The sequence below is a fragment of the Nycticebus coucang genome, chromosome 3 (assembly GCF_027406575.1).
Source record: "Nycticebus coucang isolate mNycCou1 chromosome 3, mNycCou1.pri, whole genome shotgun sequence".
Classification (NCBI taxonomy): domain Eukaryota; kingdom Metazoa; phylum Chordata; class Mammalia; order Primates; family Lorisidae; genus Nycticebus; species Nycticebus coucang.
In genome coordinates, this window is record NC_069782.1 from 98,241,929 (window position 1) to 98,262,435 (window position 20,507).

The 20,507-nt window shown below is 48.5% G+C and overlaps 1 protein-coding gene across 1 annotated transcript in view; it reads right to left on the reverse strand.

Annotated features, from left to right (window-relative positions):
• HK1 (hexokinase 1) overlaps positions 1-20,507 on the reverse strand; it is an 89,443-nt gene that overhangs the window by 53,124 nt on the left and 15,812 nt on the right. Inside the window, exon 2 of the mRNA XM_053586603.1 lies at positions 8,333-8,495. Coding sequence (XP_053442578.1) covers positions 8,333-8,495 — 163 coding nt within the window. The remainder of the gene's footprint in view (positions 1-8,332; positions 8,496-20,507) is intronic.

The following is a 20,507-nucleotide window of genomic DNA, read 5'->3' on the forward strand; positions in this document are numbered from 1 at the left end:
GGAATGCTATGCCAGGGACTTGGGCCAGAGACCAAAATGTATATTTCTTTTTTTTTTTTTTTTTTTTTTTTTTTTTGAGACAGAGCCTCAAGCTGTCACCCTGGGTAGAGTGCTGTGGCATCACAGCTCACAGCAACCTCCAACTCCTGGGTTCAAGCAATTCTCCTGCCTCCGCCTCCCAAGTAGCTGGGACTACAGGCACCCATCACAACGCCTTTGTGGCTGGTCCGATGGTAGTGGGTTAGCAGAGCTTATTAACATTAGTGTTACTAAAGTTGGTATTCAACCCCTCACTGCTAAATTTGAGTGGCTTTTTAAAAAATTTTAAAAATGAATGTGTACTTTGTGCTTGCTATAAGAAATAACAGTTGCGGCTCGGCGCCTGTAGCTCAGCGCCTAGGGCACCAGTCACATATACCAGAGCTGATGGGTTTGAATCCAGCCTGGGCCGCCAAACAACAATGACAACTACAACCAAAAAATAGCCAGGTGTTGTGGCAGGTGCCTGTAGTCCCAGCTATCTGGGAGGCTGAGGCAAGAAAATTGCTTAAGCCCAAGAGTTTGAGGTTGCTGTGAGCTGTGATGCCAAAGCACTCTACTGTGAGACTCTGGTCTCCAAATTAAAAAAAAAAAAAAAAAAATATATATATATATATATATATATAAAACAGTTGCACCTCTTCCAAAAGTGATATTTGCAGCTTAGACATTTTTACTTTATTTTTTTCCTGAAGTTCAGTCTCTTTCTGCAGCATTGGGCTTCCCTCCAACTTCCTCTTCAAATCTCTGGTTTCAAACCTTCCTTCCTGCTACTGGGGCCTTTTACTTGTGACTTCTTCCCACAATTCCCATTTCCACTGAAGCCAGGAGAAGCACTCTTCAAGACAAGGCTCATTACACAAAACACCTGAAGGGCCCCTAGCAACTCTTCACTTTCTAATGACAGCCATTATTTCTAATAAATAATGGAAAACAAACACAGGACAGATGTCTCAAATCCTGGCCTGTGTTGGATACAGGGCAAATGTCTGAATGAAATGCCTACCTTAGTCCGGCTTAATGAATTAATTCTGTACATGAGCTACAACAGCATTCTCTCCTGTTTGCACGCCAACTACCTGATGAGAAATCTAATATTTGCACAAATATTAGCTCACCTCAGTTTATGGATGAGGAAGCTTCAAACAATTAGCTAAATGATTCACTCACAGTCACACCATAGTAAGGCCAGGGTGACCCCTCCCTTTCTTCATACTTAGCAAATAGTGTGATGCTCATTATTTTTTATGCTACTATATATCTTATCTTCCTCAGTTGAGTGATAAGCAACTTGAAGGCAAAGGTAATTTAGCACACGCACCTCCCTCCCACAAGGACTGAGTCCTGCAGGTAGCAAGCAATCAGTGAGTATTTGCCACCTGCTCAACAGGAAATGCCTGGGTCAAAGGCATGGTCTCCTTGATCCTATCCCCTGCCAGGCAGAGGACACAAGGAATGACTTCTGAGGAGGGCAAAATGATTTTTACTACCTATGTCAGACATCTAGCACCTTTTTAGATAACTACCCTGCCATTTTTCACCCTGGAGAGTAGAGGTAGAGGCTGAGCCCCTGATTTTGCTCCAGAGGGACCAGTGTGTGATCCAGGAACACGGCGTAGGCACATCCAGAGTCACCCATCTTGACCACCATGATTGATCTGGGATGGACACACGACCCAAGTCAACCAAGCCCATCACCAAGCCCATCACTGGTCCTATGGGAGCAAGGCCTGCTCTGGGCTGGGATCCCATCTCTAAGATACCAATCTAGAGCTGCCTCTGCCACTGCAGGGGAGAGATGGCCTACAAATGAAGCCAACACGAAGGTAAGTTGGACTGACTGAACAAGTAAGAGACAGATAAGCCCCTGGATACAAAAACCAACTCACGACTGGACCTCCCAGATATAGGAACAGTTTTTCTTAAACGGATTTCAGTTAGATTTTGTTTAACTACAACAGAAGGCTCCCAACTTCTTCATTAGGGAATGGATCCCCCAAACACCTACTTGTCCTCCAGAACAAAAAGGAATCTGTCATCCCCTCCTTTCATCTCAGATCAGTTCCCCCAATTCACATCTATGGTGTCCAGTTACCCCCTGTCTACAGGGGACCAAAGCTACAGTCTGTGGGCTCACCCACACTCTGTATGGCTAGCTCAAGGGTAGAGTGCAGGGGGAAGGAGGAGACAGACTGCCCTTACACTCTGCCTCCTTCCCTTATTAACATCAGGGAAATGCCAGTGAGTTCTAAAAAACTCCAGATCCTTCCTCCAGGGGCTAGCATTCCACGCTTAGGCCTAATGGGTGGAATTCTTCGGCCACATAGCTTAGGAAAGGCCTTTCCAAAGAATTCCTACAAAGTCAGTTATTATTATAAATTATAATGATGATGCTGATGATAATAACAATGACCCACTGTAACTCTTAACAGCAGTTTGCAGTTTCCAAAGCACTCATCTTATCCTGGAAAACTCTCTGAGGCAGGCAGGGCAGTGACAGATGCATGCCCATTTGACAGATGCAGAAATGGAGGCTCAGAAAAGCATGGTGATTTCTCTACAGACACACAGATAATTAACCTCAGAGCCACAGATATTGATCCAGTGTTCTGGCTTTTTACTTTATTTTACTTTGTTCCTTTAGCTTCAAGTTCAGCCTCTTTCTGCAGCCTTGGGCTTCCCTCCAACTTCCTCTTCAAATCTCTGGTTTCAAATCTTCCTTCCTGCTACTGGGGCCTTTTACTTGTGACTTCTTCCCACAATTCCCATTTCCACTGAAGCCAGGAGAAGCACTCTTCAAGACAAGGCTCATTACACAAAACATCTGAAGGGCCCCTAGCAACTCTTCTAATGACAGCCATTATTTCTAGTAAATAATGGAAAACAAACACAGGACAGATGTCTCAAGTCCTGGCCTGTGTTGGAATACAGGGCAACTGTCTGCATGAAATGCCTACTTTAGTCGAGCTTAATGAATTAAATGTAATTCTGCACATGAACTACAATGGCATTCTGTTTGCGAGCCAACCACCTGATGAGAAATCTACATCTTTGTTAAAAACCCAGAACACTTAGACATTCAGAAGATCTCACAGATGGAGAGAACTTTCAAGATAGTCCAACTATCTTTCCAAATAAGAAAACTGAAATAGCCCAAATGCCTCAGGAAGAGAAGGGAAATATTTTCTTTTCTTTAGCTAGAAAGTAGTACTATGTCTATTTAGGGACCCAAAATAACCGTGACCACACTATAAATCATTCTGCTTTGCATGAACAAAGATAATGGCACATCTAAGCTTCCAACAAAAAAAAAAAAAAAAAAAAATTGCTTCTCCTTTGTACAAAAGCCTCTCTTTGGGGTAAAGACTATACTAGAAACAATGAAATATCCAACACTATTTCAAAAAGCTTACGATCTAACTGGTAGTTCACCACCAAGGGAGGCCAAACACAGAGAGACAGCTATGCCCAAGAGACCAGGTAATGAAAGAAACCAAAATATTTTACCCCAGGTGGCGCCTGTGGCTCAGTGAGTAGGGCGCCGGCCCCATATGCCGAGGGTGGTGGGTTCGGACACAGCCCTGGCCAAATTGCAACAAAAAAATAGCCGGGCGTTGTGGCGGGTGCCTGTAGTCCCAGCTGCTCGGGAGGCTGAGGCAAGAGAATCGCGTAAGCCCAAGAGTTAGAGGTTGCTGTGAGCCGTGTGACGCCACGGCACTCTACCGAGGGCGGTACGGTGAGACTCTGTCTCTACAAAAAAAAAAAAATATTTTACCCCAAAAGATGCCTCCCTGGTTGTATATAACAAGTACTTGGAATTAAAGTTGGAACAGACTTTTCTCTAGCTGAATAAAGACCACACAGACCTGCCAAAGAGAACAATTGTTTCTCAATACCCATTGCAGAAAAGTAGACTGAAGAATGTAACCACTACAAGACAATGTCCGTCTCTCAGGCTCATTCACTTTCCAAAGGGAACCACTGACAAGTTAATCTCTGTTCACCCTCCATTCATTCTCCCTCCTAATCATTTATTACCCCTCAGTAGAATCACCTGCCTCTCCCACCTCCCTCAGCTTTGCTGAAAAGAGGCTGTATCCCTCTGGGCCCCACCGGGATATTTGAGCAATCACTCTGATTCTCCCTCATACATGTTACTAACTTTGTATACCTTTTTTCCTATAAATCTGCCTTTGTGAGTTGATTTCTCGGCAAACCTTCCCTTGGCCCTTATAGTAGTTTTCTTTTTTTTTTATTTTTTGAGGCAGAGTGTTACTATGTCGCCCTTGGTAGAGTGCCGTGATGTCACAGATCACAACAACTTCCAACTCTTGAGCTTAAGTGATTCCCTCAGCCTCACAAGTAGCTGGGACTACAGGTGCCTGCCACAATCAGCTATTTTGTTGTTGTTGTTGTTGTTGCAGTTGTCATTGTTGTTTAGCTGGCCCAGGCCAGTTCTAACCCACCAACTTCAGTGTATGTGGCTGGCGCTATAACCACTGTGCTATGGGCACCAAGCCCATACAGTAGTTTTGAAGAGGGAATTCTATTTAGCCAAGTCACCAGTATTAAAAGACTTTAATACTTTCCTTCTTTATTACCCATACCTTTACTACTTTAAAAAAGATTTACAGGGGCGGCGCCTGTGGCTCAAAGGGGTAGGGCGCCAGTCCCCTATGCAGGAGGTGGCAAGTTCAAACCCAGCCCCAGTCAAAAACCATTAAAAAAAAAAAAAAAAAAAGATTTACAGATGGCAGCAATTGCATTTTTTAATTATTAAAAAAAAAAAAAAAAAGATTTACAGGTTGGGCCCCCATAGCTCAGTGGTTAGGGCGCCAGGCCGACCACATGCTCTACGGCTGGTGGGTTTGAACCCAGCCTGGGCCTGCTAAACAACAACAACAAAAAAAAATAGCTGAGCATTGTGGCAGGTGCCTGTAGTTCCAGCTACTAGGGAGGCTGAAGCAAGAGAATTGCTTGAGCCCAAGAGTTTGAGGTTGCTATGACTATGATGCCATGGCACTCAACCGAGGATAAAAGTAAGACTGTGTCAATAAAAAAAAAAAAAGACTTACAATAGCTAAAAGCCACCTTAGTTTTTTGTTTTTTTGGTTTGTTTTTTTTTTTGGCCGGGGCTAGGTTTGAACGTGCCACCTCTGGCATATGGGGCTGACACCCTACTCCTTTGAGCCACAGGCGCCGCCCACTTTAGATTTTTTTTTTTAATTGATGTATAGATTACTGAAGAGCAACTTAAAAAAAAAAAAAAAAAAACCACTGCCCAGGCTTGGCGCACGTGGTACAGTGGTTACAGAAACAGCCACATGCACTGAGGCTGCAGGATTTGAACCCTGCCCAGGCTTGCTAAATAACATGGTTGATGTTACATTTTAAATTTTTATAAAAAAAAAAAAAAAACACTGCCCATACAAAATATCCAAAGAGGAAAAATTTAATAAAAAATGAGCAGATATATATCAGATATGTTTTCAGAAGTGTTTCTGAATCCAGTCCACCTGGTCTCCCTCCTTGAGAGAAAAGAAAGGCTTTTCTCCCCTTGGTTGGGAAATTGCCTCACTATTTAACTATTTAACAGGCATGAGCTTTTCTCCACTATGGTTGAGCTCCAATTTATCCTTCCATGGTCTGAGATTACCACTAATTCTGTCACAGACTAATTACTATAGTTGAAGCAGTGATTAACATTTCAAAAGGGGAACAGCACCATGGATTTACTATTAAGGAGAACCAAATTCTGATTACTCCAGGGGACCTCCTGGTTCTTGGACAATAAAGGAACACAAAGGCGGGAGAAGGAAGGAAAGAAGCACCTCATGTCACAGAGCAGGGGTACTGGACTGGGGGGCAAGTACCCAAGTCCTTGGCATCACAGCAATGTCTGTGTGGGGCTGGAGCACGTGGAGAGGTGGGCTATAGATGTGTTATGGGTTACACTGTGTCCCCCGAGGTGGGCTATAGGATGTGTTATGGGTTACACTGTGTCCCCTGAGGTGGGCTATAGGATGTGTTATGGGTTACACTGTGTCCCCCCAAAAGATACACGGAAATCCTAACCCCTGGTACTTATCAATGTGACCTTAATGGAAATAGGGTCTTTGTAAATGGCATCAAGTTAAGATGAGGTCATTGGCATGAGCCCTAATCCAGTACAACTGGTAGGTATCCTTAGGGGAAAACTCGGGTGAAGACAGAGCAGGGAGAAGGCCATGTGATGACAGACGCAGCAATGACACTGCAGGTCCAGGGATGTCAAGGATGGCAGGATGGCAGGATGGCAGGCCACCACCAGAAGCTGGAAGGGGCAAAGGAAAGGTTCCATCTACGGGCTCAGAGGGAGCACGGCCCTGGTGACACTTTGGGTTTGGACTTCCAGCCTCCAAAACTGCGAGACAACAAGCTTCAGTTGTTTAAATACCCAGTTTGTGGCATTTTGCTATTGCAGCCCTAGGAATTAATACAGAATAGAAGACAGGGGAGGGAGCCTGAGGGCAGGCAGCCAGACCCAGGGAGGGCCCTTGAAGTAGGCAGGGCTTGGATCTCACCTCTTCCTCCTCCTGTTCTCAACACTGACCTGTGCTCGGGAGAGGCCCTAAAGAGACCCTCTGGAGAAGACAGAGGCTCGAGGGAGACGTGGGGCCCAGGCTACTGGCACTAATTCTGCAAACTTCACGACAGTGTTTCCCAACATGGGTCCGTTGCCACATATATTAACGCATTTAAGACATCATTAAACACTGCCAATAATAATCTTAAGATGTGATTACTTGTGCAATGAGTTGCTGATTTCACAGTTGAATAAAGAAAAAAGAATAAGCATCCCCAAACAGATGAAATATTATAATAGATATTGAGGGGAAAGATCAAACAAATTTGGGCAAAAGGTAGTTAAACCAAGATAAACAGGTTTATCTCAGAGGGGGCTGGAAAATGTGTATATGAGTTCTGGGCTTAGTTCTGAGAAATAGCTAAGGTAGCAAATGGCTAGATTACTATTGTACTTAGATCACACTTTGAGACCTCAATCCTCCAAGCGATTTGTGCAAAAAATGAGGGAAAGCACCCCCTGCTGACATAGGGCCCTGGGAAAGAACACAAAACAGGGTTCAGGAAGAAAAGGGCAGCAGCTCCTCCTCCCTCCTTTGCGTCTGCCCTGAGCCAGTTGCACAGGGTCAGGTGCCTGCAGGGATCAGCTGTCCTTCCCTGCTCTCCCAAGCAAGGCCAAGCAGGTGCTCTCCAGGGGCCTGCCCACACCTGCCTCCCCCGCCCCACCCCCAAGCTGGAAGGAGGCCCTCATGCCTCTGCTACAGAACTCTGCTAGTTCTGAAAAGATGCCAGTGCTCCTGGATGGAGGTGACATTGACATCCAGGGCTGAGAAAAAGCAGGAGTGAAGTATAAAGTCTCTCTTCTCCAGCCAAAGACAAGTGAACACACCAGGGCATACTATAGTCTGGTCACTCTGATGGCCAGAATCCATCTCTCCAGTAGTTCTTTTTGCTTTTGAGACACAGTCTTGCTCTGTTGCCCAGGCTAGAGTACAGTGGCGTCAGCCTAGCTCACAGGAACCTCAAACTCCTGGCTTAAGCGAACCTCCTGCCTCAGCCTCCCAAGTAGCTACAGGCACCCACCAGAATCCTCAGTTTTTGTTTTTGTTTTTGTTTTTACAGTTTTTGGCCAGGGCTGGGTTTGAACCCGCCACCTCAGGTATATGGGGCCAGTACCCTACTCCTTTGAGCCACAGACACCACCCCTCAGTTAATTTTTTCTACTTTTTAGAGACAGGGTCTTGCTCTTACTCAGGCTGGTCTCAAACTCCTGAGCTCAAGGAATCTACCCATCTTGGCCTCCCAGAGTGCTAGGATTACAGGTGTGAGCCACTGCACCCCACCCTCTTCAGTAGTTCTCAAATGCTAAATTGCCTGCAGTCCCAGCTGCTCTGGAGGATGAGGCCAAAGAATCACTTGAGCCCAAGAGTTTTGGGTTGCTATGAGCTAGGCTGACACCCCCACATTCTAGCCTGTACGACAGAGTGAGACACTGTCTCAAAAAAGACAAAAGATAAAGTATCACAAGCCACCAGACAGGTCAATGGGAGTGGGCTGGCCTTGTCCAACCATGGTATCCCCAGTGCCTGACACATGGCAAATGCTTTGTAGAAACATGTTGGATGGATGGATGGAATGGTGACTGAATGAATGAATGAACAAATGAATGTCAGGATGATTTCACAGAACATTCAGCCCTTAGAGCTTAATGTCTAGATGACAGACTTACCAGAACCATCAGGAATGGACCTTACAAATGTTGGCAACATCTTGACTGTGGCTGTTGGATTAAAGTCTCGGGAGAGGCCGTTCTTCATCTCATCCTTGAACCGATTCATGATCTCCATCAGAGTTTCATCAGAGAGCCGCATGGCATAGAGATACTTGTCGATCTGAGGGAGGGATAAGAAGGCAGGAGAGTGAGGCTGAGGAAAGTCACATCAGCTTTAAGTCTGGCTAGAGGAGGTGACAGGTGAGGTTGAGGCATCTGCCTGCCCAAGACAACCTCTCAGAAGCAGGGGAACACCAGAGCTAGCTCCTCACTGGGTGGAAAGTCATTCAACTGCCAGTAACCATGTCACCCAGAGCAGGCTTGCAAATCCCCTTAGCCCTAACTTTTCACCTATAAAAAGAGCCAGATATCACAAAGGTCTTTTCCAACCCTTAAGTATTACATGGAACTTCTCTTCCATCTCCAAGTATATGGTGGAGGCAGGTTTCTCCCCAGATTAGACACCTCAAGCCTCCTTCTGTCTGTGCAAGGTGGCTGCCTCATCCCCACCCTTAACGCCCAGAGCTCGGGGAGTGAGGTCTTGTGCCACAGAAGCTAAGAATTCTAGCCTCAAGGCTTAACAGCTGTGTGAAATTTCAGTTTCTTCAACTGAAAAACTGACAAATAGGACCTAACCTAAAGAGCACTGTAAGATCAGACGAGACAGAGAAGCTCTGAGAACACAGCAAGTGTTCAATAAACCCCTGCTATCCTTAACACGAGACAGTGGCGCTGGGAGGTTTCCTTAGACTTGACTTCTAGGAAGGTAGAAATGGTGGCCTAAGGGCCGGTGCCCTTCCCAGAACATGGGGCAATAGGTCCAGAGCCCGGAGACCTTAACCCTAGCCTCAGAATGTACGGAGACAGTCCCCGGAGCCCCCATGCCCATGTGCCCACATTTCCAATGGAACACTCCCACCCTTCACCAGGACTGACCCAACCTGCTCCTCTTCTGGAGTTTCCCATTATCCTCAAGCTTCCCAGGCTCCCTAGATTGTCACTAGCTTAGCTGTCACTGGTTGTTCTTCCTTCGTAGCACCTTCCCATTTATTCTCTCAAAAAGTATTTACTGGCTCAGCGCCTGTAGCATAGTGGTTATGGCGCTGGCCACATACACCGAGGCTGGCGGATTCAAACCCGGCCTGGGCCAGCTAAACAACAATGCCAATTGCAACAAAAAAATAGCCGGGCTGTTGTGGCAGGTGCCTATAGTCCCAGCTGCTTGGGAGGCTGAGGCAAGAGAATCACTTAAGCCCAAGGGTTTGAGGTTGCTGTGAGCTGTGACACCACAGCACTCTACCCAGGGCGACATCGTGAGACTCCATCTCAAAAAAAAGAAAAGTATTTACTAAGCACCACTCTGTGCATGGCACTGTGGCTAGGCACATGTCCTCAGGGTGCTACTGGTAAGAGTCCACCACTTCCTGCCGCTCCTCACTTAAGGGAGCCCTGGTAATCATATGCCTAGATAAAACTGATGACTTGCCCACTGCTAGGGTTTTCTATCTTCACTCTCTCTCCCTTCCACCTGTCTTCTACACCACTGCCCATTAGCCTCTTAAAGTGCAAGCCTGAGCAAAGTCTTGCAATGCCCCCATCACCAAGGCAGCTTCACTCTGCATGTGGCTCCATGTGCTCTGAAACCCTGGCCACACCACCTATTCCTGGTAGGTGCCCTGGGCTTTCCTGCCTCTGCTATCATCTCCCCCTGAAATACCCCTCCTGTTCTGCCCAGCTATCCAAATCTCACCTAACCTTCAAGGTTCAGATCAAATGTCACTTCCTCCTAAAGTCCCTCAGGCTAGATACAACCCCCTCCCTCAGTACCCATCTCTTGGCATGATCTGGCCTGGACCCCAGCTTTCTGGGCTTGTCACCTCAACCTCCCCAGTGCCCTGCATGGAACCTGGCACACAGAAGGCTCCTGGCGGATCAAAAGACAATTTATGACCCAACAAGGCTGAAAAGATCTTCTTGCTGATTTGCTTCTAAGAATGTCATGTTGGGCCAGGCAGGATGGCTCATGCCTGTAATCCTACCACTTGGGGAGGCCGAGGTGGATGGAACACTTGAGTCAGGAGTTCAAGACCAGCCTGAGCAAGAACAAGACCCATCTCTACTAAAAATAAAAAATAAAAAAATTAGAAAAACTAGCCAGGCCTGGTGGCACATGCCTATAGTACCAGCTACTTGGGAAGCTGAAGCAAGAAGACTGCTCAAGCCCACAAGTTTGAGGTTGTTGTGAGTGATGATGCCTTGGCACTCTACCCAGGGTGAAAGATGAGCCTCTGTCTTAAAAAAAAAAAAAAGAATGGCATCTCATCCCCACATTTCAAGTGGTTGGAACCATCCTTACTCAAGGGCACAGAGTCCTCAGGCCTAGGTCACTTTTGCATATTTTGGTCTTACACAGCCTTCCCACTCTGGTCCCCAGGCCTCATGCTCCTCACAGGACTGCAGGATAATCATGCAGGCTAAACCACGCAGGGCCTAATAAAGCACATGAACAAATTTAGACTGGATGGCAAAGCATGAGCAAGCCTTGGGATGGCTTTAATGAGAACGTGATGGTGATGAGATTTGTGTTTCTGAAGGATCAAGCTGACTGCTGGGTCGAGAGTTGGGAAGCAGATTCAAGACAGTGCAGCATTAGCCACATGTAGCTTCTCTAGCGTCCTCATGCTCCGTCATGATCACCTGTGTATTGTCACATCCATCTCCTCCAATACCATGCAAGTTCCCCAGGGGAAGGAGACATGTTGAATAGATCTTTGGAATTCACCCTGTTGCCTGGCACACAGGAAGAATTCAAATAATGCTAGGTGCTGGAACACTTTACATTGTGGTTTTACAGTACATCAAGTGCTTTCATGTCCAATATGTCATTTAACTTTCAAAACTGTCATAGAGATGTTCTTAATCCCTATTCTACAGATATAGAAACTGAGGCTGATTATTTCAAAGCCCACAGCCATCTCCTCTGCACAATCATGCCCACCCCTTGGGGAAGGCCAGTCCCCCTACTCTGCAGAGGACAGACCCAAGAGGGCCGTTGAGGTTTTCCAACTAGACAGGCAGAAGCGTCTATAAAAGGCAGGGTTCTCCATAGCTCCACAGCCATCTTGACTCTTAACTCGAGGTTCAGCTCTGATCCACAAATCCCAACACTTCAGGACAGCTGAGTCAAACCCAAGTAGAGCCTAGAAGCTCAAAGGAAAAGTAGCTTGGAGACATAGAAGATGGGCTGGTGCCTAAGCTGCTATGGAGGGAGGGCTTTCCTCCTCTCATTTGGGTTCATGAGTCATCACAGGGACAACCTCTATTAGCAGGGACACACTGGAGCCAAAACTGGGGTACAACCACAGCAGGCCTGGAACCAAAACTGAGGCCTCCTGGACCCATGTGAATGAAGACAAGAGAAAGAAAGTCCCTTCTCTCCACTGCCCTCAGTAAGTCAGGAGGGGCCATTGACCTTGCATAGATCCTGTACCTGGGGCTGGACTGGCCAGAGAAGAAGGCACCTCCTTGTACCCACCACTTTGACCAGGCAGGCACCTGATGCAGGACTCAGCAGACACAAACCCTGTGGACTGTGGAGTCACTAGAGAAAACCACATCAGGACAGTGCCCGTAGCTCAGTGGGTAGGGCGCCGACCACATACACCAAGGCTGGTGGGTTCGAACCCAGCCTTGGCCAGCTAAAACAACAATGACAACTGCAACAACAACAAAAAATAGCCAGGCATTGTGGTGGGTGCCTGTAATCCCAGCTATTTAGGAGGCTGAGGTAAAAGACTTGCTTAAGCCCAAGAATTTGAGGTTGCTGTAAGCTGTGACTCCACTGCACTCTACCAAGGATGCCACAATGAGACTCTCAAAAAAAAGAAAGAAAGAAAGAAAGAAAGAAAACCACTTATCAAGAGACACCTGCAGAAAATTCCCAGGAGCCCAGAGTACCCAGTGCCCCTACTGAGCTCCTTCAGACCAGCCCTACCTGGCACCTGGTGGGGCCACCCCCGTCTACCTAGAAAGGGAAGCTGAGAATGGATGGTAGGTAGAGGAAGGGAGGGAGGGAGGGAGCAGGGCATCGGGGAAATCACTCCTGCCCATTTGCTCCAGATCTCTGCAAGACACCCAGTAAGAAAGGCTGACTCCGGGGATTTGGTCAAAGCCTGTACCCTTTCATCTTCTTTTTTTTTTTTTGTAGAGACAGAGTCTCACTGTACTGCCCTCGGGTAGAGTGCCGGGGCGTCACACGGCTCACAGCAACCTCTAACTCTTGGGCTTACGCGATTCTCTTGCCTCAGCCTCCCGAGCAGCTGGGACTACAGGCGCCCGCCACAACGCCCGGCCACAGTTTGGCTGGGGCCGGGTTTGAACCCGCCACCCTCGGCATATGGGGCCGGCGCCCTACTCACTGAGCCACAGGCACCGCCCTTCATCTTCTTTATATCTGTCCTCCTCTCCATAGTATCTCCAGATCTGTTTCTCTCTCTCCCTCCCTCTCTCTCTCTCTCACACACACATTTCCTAAATTCTGTCCCCTTCCCTTAGGATGCTGCCTGCAAACCACTGGTACTTTATTGCTCTGGCTAAATGCTGGCCCCCAAGAACCCCTTCCCCACCCTACATTTTGGCGATGGAGAGGACACAGCACAGTGCATCTACTGAAAGCCTTGGCCTTCGCCCTTCAGAGAATGTCATGAAACATGAGATGGAGGCTTGGAGGAGCCATGATAAGAACCCCTAGGGTGCTCAAATGTGTGTGGGGCTCAGGTCAGGTTGGGAGGGAAGGGGGAGTAGCCAGGCCCCAAACACCTGGACACCGAACACGGGAGCCACACTGGGCCCTGCAGACTGTGGCCTGAGACTGAGGAGGATGCCCAGCCAGCCTCCAGCACCTCTGTCCACCACCTCCGTCCACCACCTCCAGGAGGGAAGAGCGATGGGTGGAAGCCAGGATGGCTGCACAGCGTGGGCACTCTTGCCCAAAACACTGTTCAAGGGGGTCATGAAACTCCCAGCAGAGGCAGGAGGATGCCATCAGCAGAGAGAACACAGCCTTAGCAGAGGCAGGAGGACGTCATGAGCAGACAGAACACAGCCTCAGCAGAGCCCTCCAGCTAGAAGGAACCCAACAGCCTGGCACTGGGCTAAAACCACATACCTTTCCATACCTGACCCCTTCCCTGCCCCCTGCTCCAAACAGAACACCAGACACAAAAGTCAAGACTGGACATGCCCAAATAAGCAGGCCAGTCATGGGAGGAGGCACTGGTAACCACTGGTAACCAACCCAGGCATCCCCACCCGCCATGGAACGGGGCACAGCCATGGAAAATTTCATTCCCTCTCTCATCCATTCTCCCATGAGGATCAAGCATGAGGCAGAACAACAGGTGTGACTGAGCTGGCCTTTAAAATGAGAGTTCCAGGGCTGCGCCTGTGGCTCAGTCAGTAGGGCGCCGGCCCCATATACCGAGGGTGACGGGTTCAAGCTCGGCCCCGGCCAAACTGCAACCAAAAAAAAATGGCCGGCGTTGTGGCGGGCACCTGTGGTCCCAGCTGCTCGGGAGGCTGAGCCAAGAGAATCGCTTAAGCCCAGGAGTTGGAGGTTGCTGTGAGCTCTGTGAGGCCACGGCACTCTACCGAGGGCCATGGGGTGAGACTCTGTCTCTACAAAAAAAATAAACAAAATAAAATAAAATGAGCGTTCCAAGTGAGCTGCTTCTCACTTGCAAAGGAACTTGGGGACACTAAGGGTTAAGAAGGACATTAGCGGGTGGCGCCTGTGGCTCAGTGAGTAGGGCGCCGGCCCCATATGCCGAGGGTGGCGGGTTCAAACCCAGCCCCGGCCAAACTGCAACCAAAAAATAGCCGAGCGTTGTGGCGGGCGCCTGTAGTCCCAGCTGCTTGGGAGGCTGAGACAAGAGAATCGCGTAAGCCCAAGAGCTGGAGGTTGCTGTGAGCCGTGTGACGCCACGGCACTCTACCAAGGGCAGTAAAGTGAGACTCTGTCTCTACAAAAAAAAAAAAGAAGGACATTAGCTTAAGGGCAGAGCAAAAATTTCAACATCAGATTCACTTCCCCTTGCTAAGAAGACTGGAAGAATAGGTTCTGCATGCTCATTAATATTAGTAATAATAATTCACATTTGCAGAAGGCTTTGCTGTATTCACACACAGGACTTTCGCATAATTTATCCCATTTAAACTCTGCAGGAAGTGAGGAAATGAGCTTATGGCTGCCAGGAGCCAGGCATGAAGCAGGTGCTTTAGTGTTAGTTCCCTTTCTCCTGTGACTATACCCCAGTGAAACAGGCAGGAAAGACATCATTTTATAAGGAAGGAAACTAAGACCCATAATTCCTACAAAGTCCTGAGGTTTATTAAGTGGCAGCTAGGTCTAGGTCCCAGGTCTTGTGGCCCTCTCATTTGGGGATTCTTCTTGAGCATTTCCATTCTTTCTCCCATGTTGGGAAGTAGACCAGGCTGTGAACAAAGACAGCTGCTCAAATCCCATTTATTAGCTGTGTGACTTTGGACAAGTCACTTAATTTGAGTTACTGCTTTCCTCACTTAAGATAAGGATAGTAGCCAGCTGTGCTTGCTCATGCCTGTAATCCTAGCACTCTGGGAGGCTGAGGCAGGAGGATTATCTGGGCTCAGGAGTTCAAGACCAGCCTGAGCAAGAGCAAGACCCTTCTCTAAAAACTAGCCAGGCATGGTGGTGGACACCTGCAGTCCCAGCTACTTGGAAGGCTGAGGCAAGAGGATCGCTTGAGTTCAAGAGTTTGAAGTTGCTGTGAGCTATAACACCATGGAACTCTACCAAGGGCAACAAAGTAAGACTCTATCTCTAAATAAATAAAATAACAATAAATAATAAATTTTTTTTTAAATATGGGGATAGTAATACCTCCACTTCAGAGGGCTACGGGGAGGATTTTAATAATGTCCCCAAAACAAAGCAAGCACCCAGTATCATTTCCTCCCCTCCCATCTCTGCCTAAGTGACATAATCATGTGTCCCCAACTCTTTCACCTAAACACCTAAAAAAATGCATCTATTACAGTGCCATTGGCCCATTTTGTGGAAGAGAAAAGTAAAGCTCAGTTGCAATATGCCTATAAACATAGCAAATGAAAGATTCTGACAAAATTCCTCTGAGACAGTTAAACTGCTTTTTAAAAAAATAACAATAATAAAGGCTGGATGAGGTGGCTTACGCCTATAATCCTAGGACCCAGGGAGGCCAACATGGGCAGATAGCTTGAGCCCATGAGTTTGAGACCAGGCTGAGCAAGAGATAACCGGACGTTGTGGTGGGCACCTATAGTCCCAGCTGCTTGGGTGACTGAGGAAAGAGAACTGCTTGAGCCCAGGAGTTTCAGGATGCTGTGAGCTATGACACCACAGCATTCTACCGAGGGTAACAAAGTGAGACTCTGTCTCAAAAAATATATAGCTATAGTATGTATATATATTTACTTGTTGTAAAAAATATTCAACTATCCCCAGCTACTCGGGAGGCTGAGGCAAGAGAATCGCTTAGGCCCAGGAGTTGGAGGTTGCTGTGAGCTGTGTGAGGCCACGGCACTCTACCGAGGGCCATAAAGTGAGACTCTGTCTCTACAAAAAAAAAAAATATATTCAACTATCACATAAATACATAAAAATAAAAAGTATGAGATCTTCCCCCAACCTCCCAAGAGATATCCCTGCTTTACGTTCTAGAATGATTTTCCTACATAAACAGGCATACGGAGATTAGGGTTTTCATTTTGTTTTATAAACATGGAATTATATCATAAACACTTTCTCCTTTGAAACCTTAACTCCGGGGCGGCACCTGTGGTTCAGTGGGTAGGGTGCCGGCCCCATATACTGAGGTTGGCAGATTCGAACCCAGTCTCGGCCAAACTGCAACAAAAAAATAGCTGGGCATTGTGTTAGGCGCCTGTAGTCCCAGCTACTCGGGAGGCCAAGGCAAAAGAATCGCCTAAGCCCAGGAGTTAGAAGTTACTATGAGCTGTGATGCCACAGCACTCTACTGAGGGTGATAAAGTGGACTTAAAAAAAAAAAAAAAGGGGGTGGGGGGTCGGCGCCTGTGGCTCAGTCGGTAGGGCGCCGGCCCCATATACCGAGGGTGGCGGGTTCAAACACGGCCCGGCTGAACTGCAACCAAAAAATAGCCGGGCGTTGTGGCAGGCACCTGTAGTCCCAGCTACTTGGGAGGCTGAGGCAAGAGAATCACTTAAGCCCAGGAGTTGGAGGTTGCTGTGAGCTGTGTGAGGCCACGGCACTCTACCGAGGGCCATAAAGTGAGACTCTGTCTCTGCAAAAAAAAAAAAAAGGACAAGGAAACCCTAACTCCACCTTCCCATTTCCTCTGGACACTGTCTCTAAGACTAAAACTCACAAAGCCATACTTGAGATTTCCTCAGGAGCCTGCCTAGTTCTAAGACAGGGCACGGCCAGGGCAATACAGCCACCTGCATTTGATCTTGATCCCGTGGACACCTGTCTTTCCCTCTGTCATGTGGTGTGTTCATATGACTTTGATATCTGGCTTTGTCATCCTGTGGACACCTGTCTTTCCCTCTGTCGTGTGGTGTGTTCATACGACTTGGATCTATAGAGGCTTTGCTACCCTGCATGGCACTTTCACCCGTGGTCCTTGTGCATCCTGTCTCCAGAGGCAGGGTTATCGTCACTGCCAGAACCCTCAGGAAAAATCAGAGGCTGGGAGGTCCCTCCACTGGCCCACGTGACCTTGAGTTGGCAAAAGAACTGGAGTGGACACCAAGCTCCCAATGCTTGATCCTGTGCTCCTCAGCCCAAGGTCAGCCCAGGCCAGGGGCTTCCTGGAGAGGGAGACGTGGAGTGTCCTGCCACAGCTCCAGCGCCCCAGAGCAGCAGGTTCCTTTACCTGCAGACAGCACACCACGTGGCTGTGCACCCTCTAGCTAGGATCCACTACAAGCTACCTTATCTGCTCCTTCCTCTTTCACACAGTCCTCGGAAGGAAGTTCACAGCGAAGCAAGCCCACAGCACTGGCCCAACCCAACCCTCCACTGTGGTCTGTGCCAGCCCAGCACTTTCAGACTCCCTTTTCCTGCCCGCACATGGCACCCATAGCCACCTTGCCCCACCTAACTGCCGTAGGTGGTGGCTGAGAGTGTACCACCTACAACCGGCCTTTAAGCAAAGAGGTAGGCCACGAGAGCTGACAAGTTTGACCTGGTGGGGTCCCTACAGCAAATACCAACTCCCAGCACCCTCCTGCCACCCAGGACCTTGACAATGGCTTAGTACCTACAAAGGCCCTTCCTCACAGCACTGCAGGCCACTTGCTTCCTTGGCCTCGGGTCCCCGTCCCTTGGGTCCCCTTCTCCTTCTTCCTCCCAAGGCCACCTTCCCACTTACCTTCTCTAGAGAACATGCCATCATCCGCCCCACCCCACACTGTTCACTCTTCTCCTCAGCATCCCCTCGGCCTCCGGTGTTCTCTACATAGGAGTCAACTTGCCCAGGGGAAACATCCTGGTGTGTCTTTCTCAGGTGCTGCAGGGACCCGCACATGGTCTGTGCCAACAGCTAGACAGTGAGCGCCCAGGGGTGCAGGGGCCATGCCTTCAGGGCCCTTTGTGTACCCCCAGCCCTCAGATGGTGCCACGCGGTGGCTCCTCAGCTAGGCTGGGTGGCTCCTTGGCTGGGTGGGAGGCCTTGGGTAACGCCTAGCCCAGGGAGGTCTCAGATAAGGTCCAGAGACTCTTCTTCCCCAAACGGCCCAGCCCTTCTCCCTCAGCAGCCGCCCCTCACTGAGCCTCTCGCTGACATGCCATGAATTCCAGGCGTTTCCAACCTCCATCTTCCTCTTCCAACTTCTCCATTGTGCAGCTGAGGCCCAGAGGGGCAGAGGGAGTCCTAAAGATACTCAAAGATTCTCAGTCCCCTATTCAAGCTTCCCAGAGAACACTGAATCATCCACCAAGCACCAGAGGAAATGTGTCTGGGAACTCTCCAGTGCCGAGGCTCCTCGGGGGCAGTCTGTGCCAGAGCATCCCTCAGGCATTAAAACTCTCCCCAATCTCTTCTTCCGGGACCATAACATCTCTCAGTGCTTTTCAAGGGCTGGTTCCATTACAACCAGCATGGGCTAAGCACTACAGATTATTCATACAACTCACCACAAATGAGGAGGAAAACAGGATCCCATTCTTTTTTTTTTTTTTTTTTGAGACAGAGTCTCACTATGTCACCCCCAGTAGAGTGCGGTGGCATCACAGTTCACAGCAACCTCAAACTCTTGGGCTTAAGCGATTCTCTTGCCTCAGCCTCCCAAATAGCTGGAACTACTGGCGTCAGCCACAACGTCCAGCTGTTTTTTGTTGTGGTTGTAATTGTCATTGTTGTTTAGCAGGCCCAAGCCAGGTTCAAACCTGCCACCACGGTGTATGTGGCCAGTGCCCTAACCACTGAGCTATGGGACTCCAAACCCAGGATCCCATTCTTTTTGTTTTTTAGAGATTAGAGTCTCTCTTCATTGCCCTCAGTAGAGTGCTGTGGCATCACAGCTCACAGCAACCTCCAGCTCTTGGGCTTAGGCAATTCTCTTGCCTCAGCCTCCCGAGTAGCTGGGACTACAGGCGCTCACCACAATGCCCAGCTATTTTTTTGTTGCAGTTTGGCCAGGGTTGGGTTCAAACCCGCCACCCTCGGTATATGGGGCTGGCGCCCTACTCACTGAGCCACAGGCGCCACCCCAAGATCCCATTCTTGATGAAAAACTGGAAGGTTCTAGGAACAAGAATGTGAATGGGGCCCGCAGTGGGCACTTCCAGCTGCCCTGATCCAAATCTGCACAATGTGTAAGATGTACATTACTGACCCTATCTTACACAGGAAGAACCCAGAACCACACAGTTAAGCAAATGCCCTAAGCACCCAGCTACCCAACCAGAGCAGCATCAGCCTGCAACTCCAAGCTCAGCACCTTCCCTTACTCCCCAGCCTCCACTTGCTAAGAGGACTGGTGTAGGGCCCTGAGGTCATGTGCAAAGTTCTCCTGGTGACCCTGGCACCCATGAATAGGAGCTTCCTGGATGGTAAGAGTGACCAAGCTCTTGCCCAGGAAGAAAACAAAGCTGTCACACTAAACTAGCTAAAAATAAAGAAGGCTCCTTCTCTCAGGGGAAACAGAACAGCCCTGGAATGTGGTGGGGCAGGAACAACAGGCTCAATTCTAAGCTTCTGGGTGGATGGCTTAGGAAGGGGCCAGCCTCCAGACTGACAACTGCCAGTGTGCCAGGCACTTCCCCACAAGAGGGAAGAGAGGATCTGAGTGTAGACAGCTTTACTTTCACTGTGGGACAACCAAACCCTAATGCTGTGGCAGGCAGATACTGCAGTAGTGGGTGTTGCTGGGCTAGAAACTGAAAGACCTTGGTCACCCTGTAGGGCAGCATTGCCTTCCTCTACGACCTTGAGTAAGGGATTTCTATTTCTGTATTTCCATCGATAAAACAGCTATAACAAAAACTGTCCTCTCTCTCTCACCTATGGCAGACACAGAAGCTCGAATGCATTTGGATTCCTCAGAACATGGGCATTTCAGAAACCTGTGCTGGGCTTTTCATCTGTTTAGCCAGGGAACACGGACATGCAGATGGTCCGTGAACTCTTTACACACAATTTGAGGCAAAGGCAAAATGGTACCCAGGATGCACCCCCGGCTCAGAGGTCTCACTGTCTGCCTACCCTCTGTTATCCAGAAAGCTGTGGACCCCCACCTGCCTACTCAAGGTAGGTTCTGGGTGAATAACAGTAATAATGCCTGGCATCTGTTAAGTTCTGGCATTTGTTAATTTCCCAAGTGCCTACTGTCTAAATTGGTAAGCGGGCAGAAAACAATGACAACCATTCACCCCACAGCCACCTAGTAACACTGCTCAAGTTGGAGGGGTCGGCTCGACGCTGTAGCTCAGTGGTTATGTCAGCCACATACACTGGGGCTGGCAGGTTCAAGCCCAGCCGAGGCCTGCCAAACAACGACAACTACAATATATATATATATAAAAAAAAAAGCCTAGGTGGCACCTGTAGCTCAAGCAGCTAAGGCACCAGC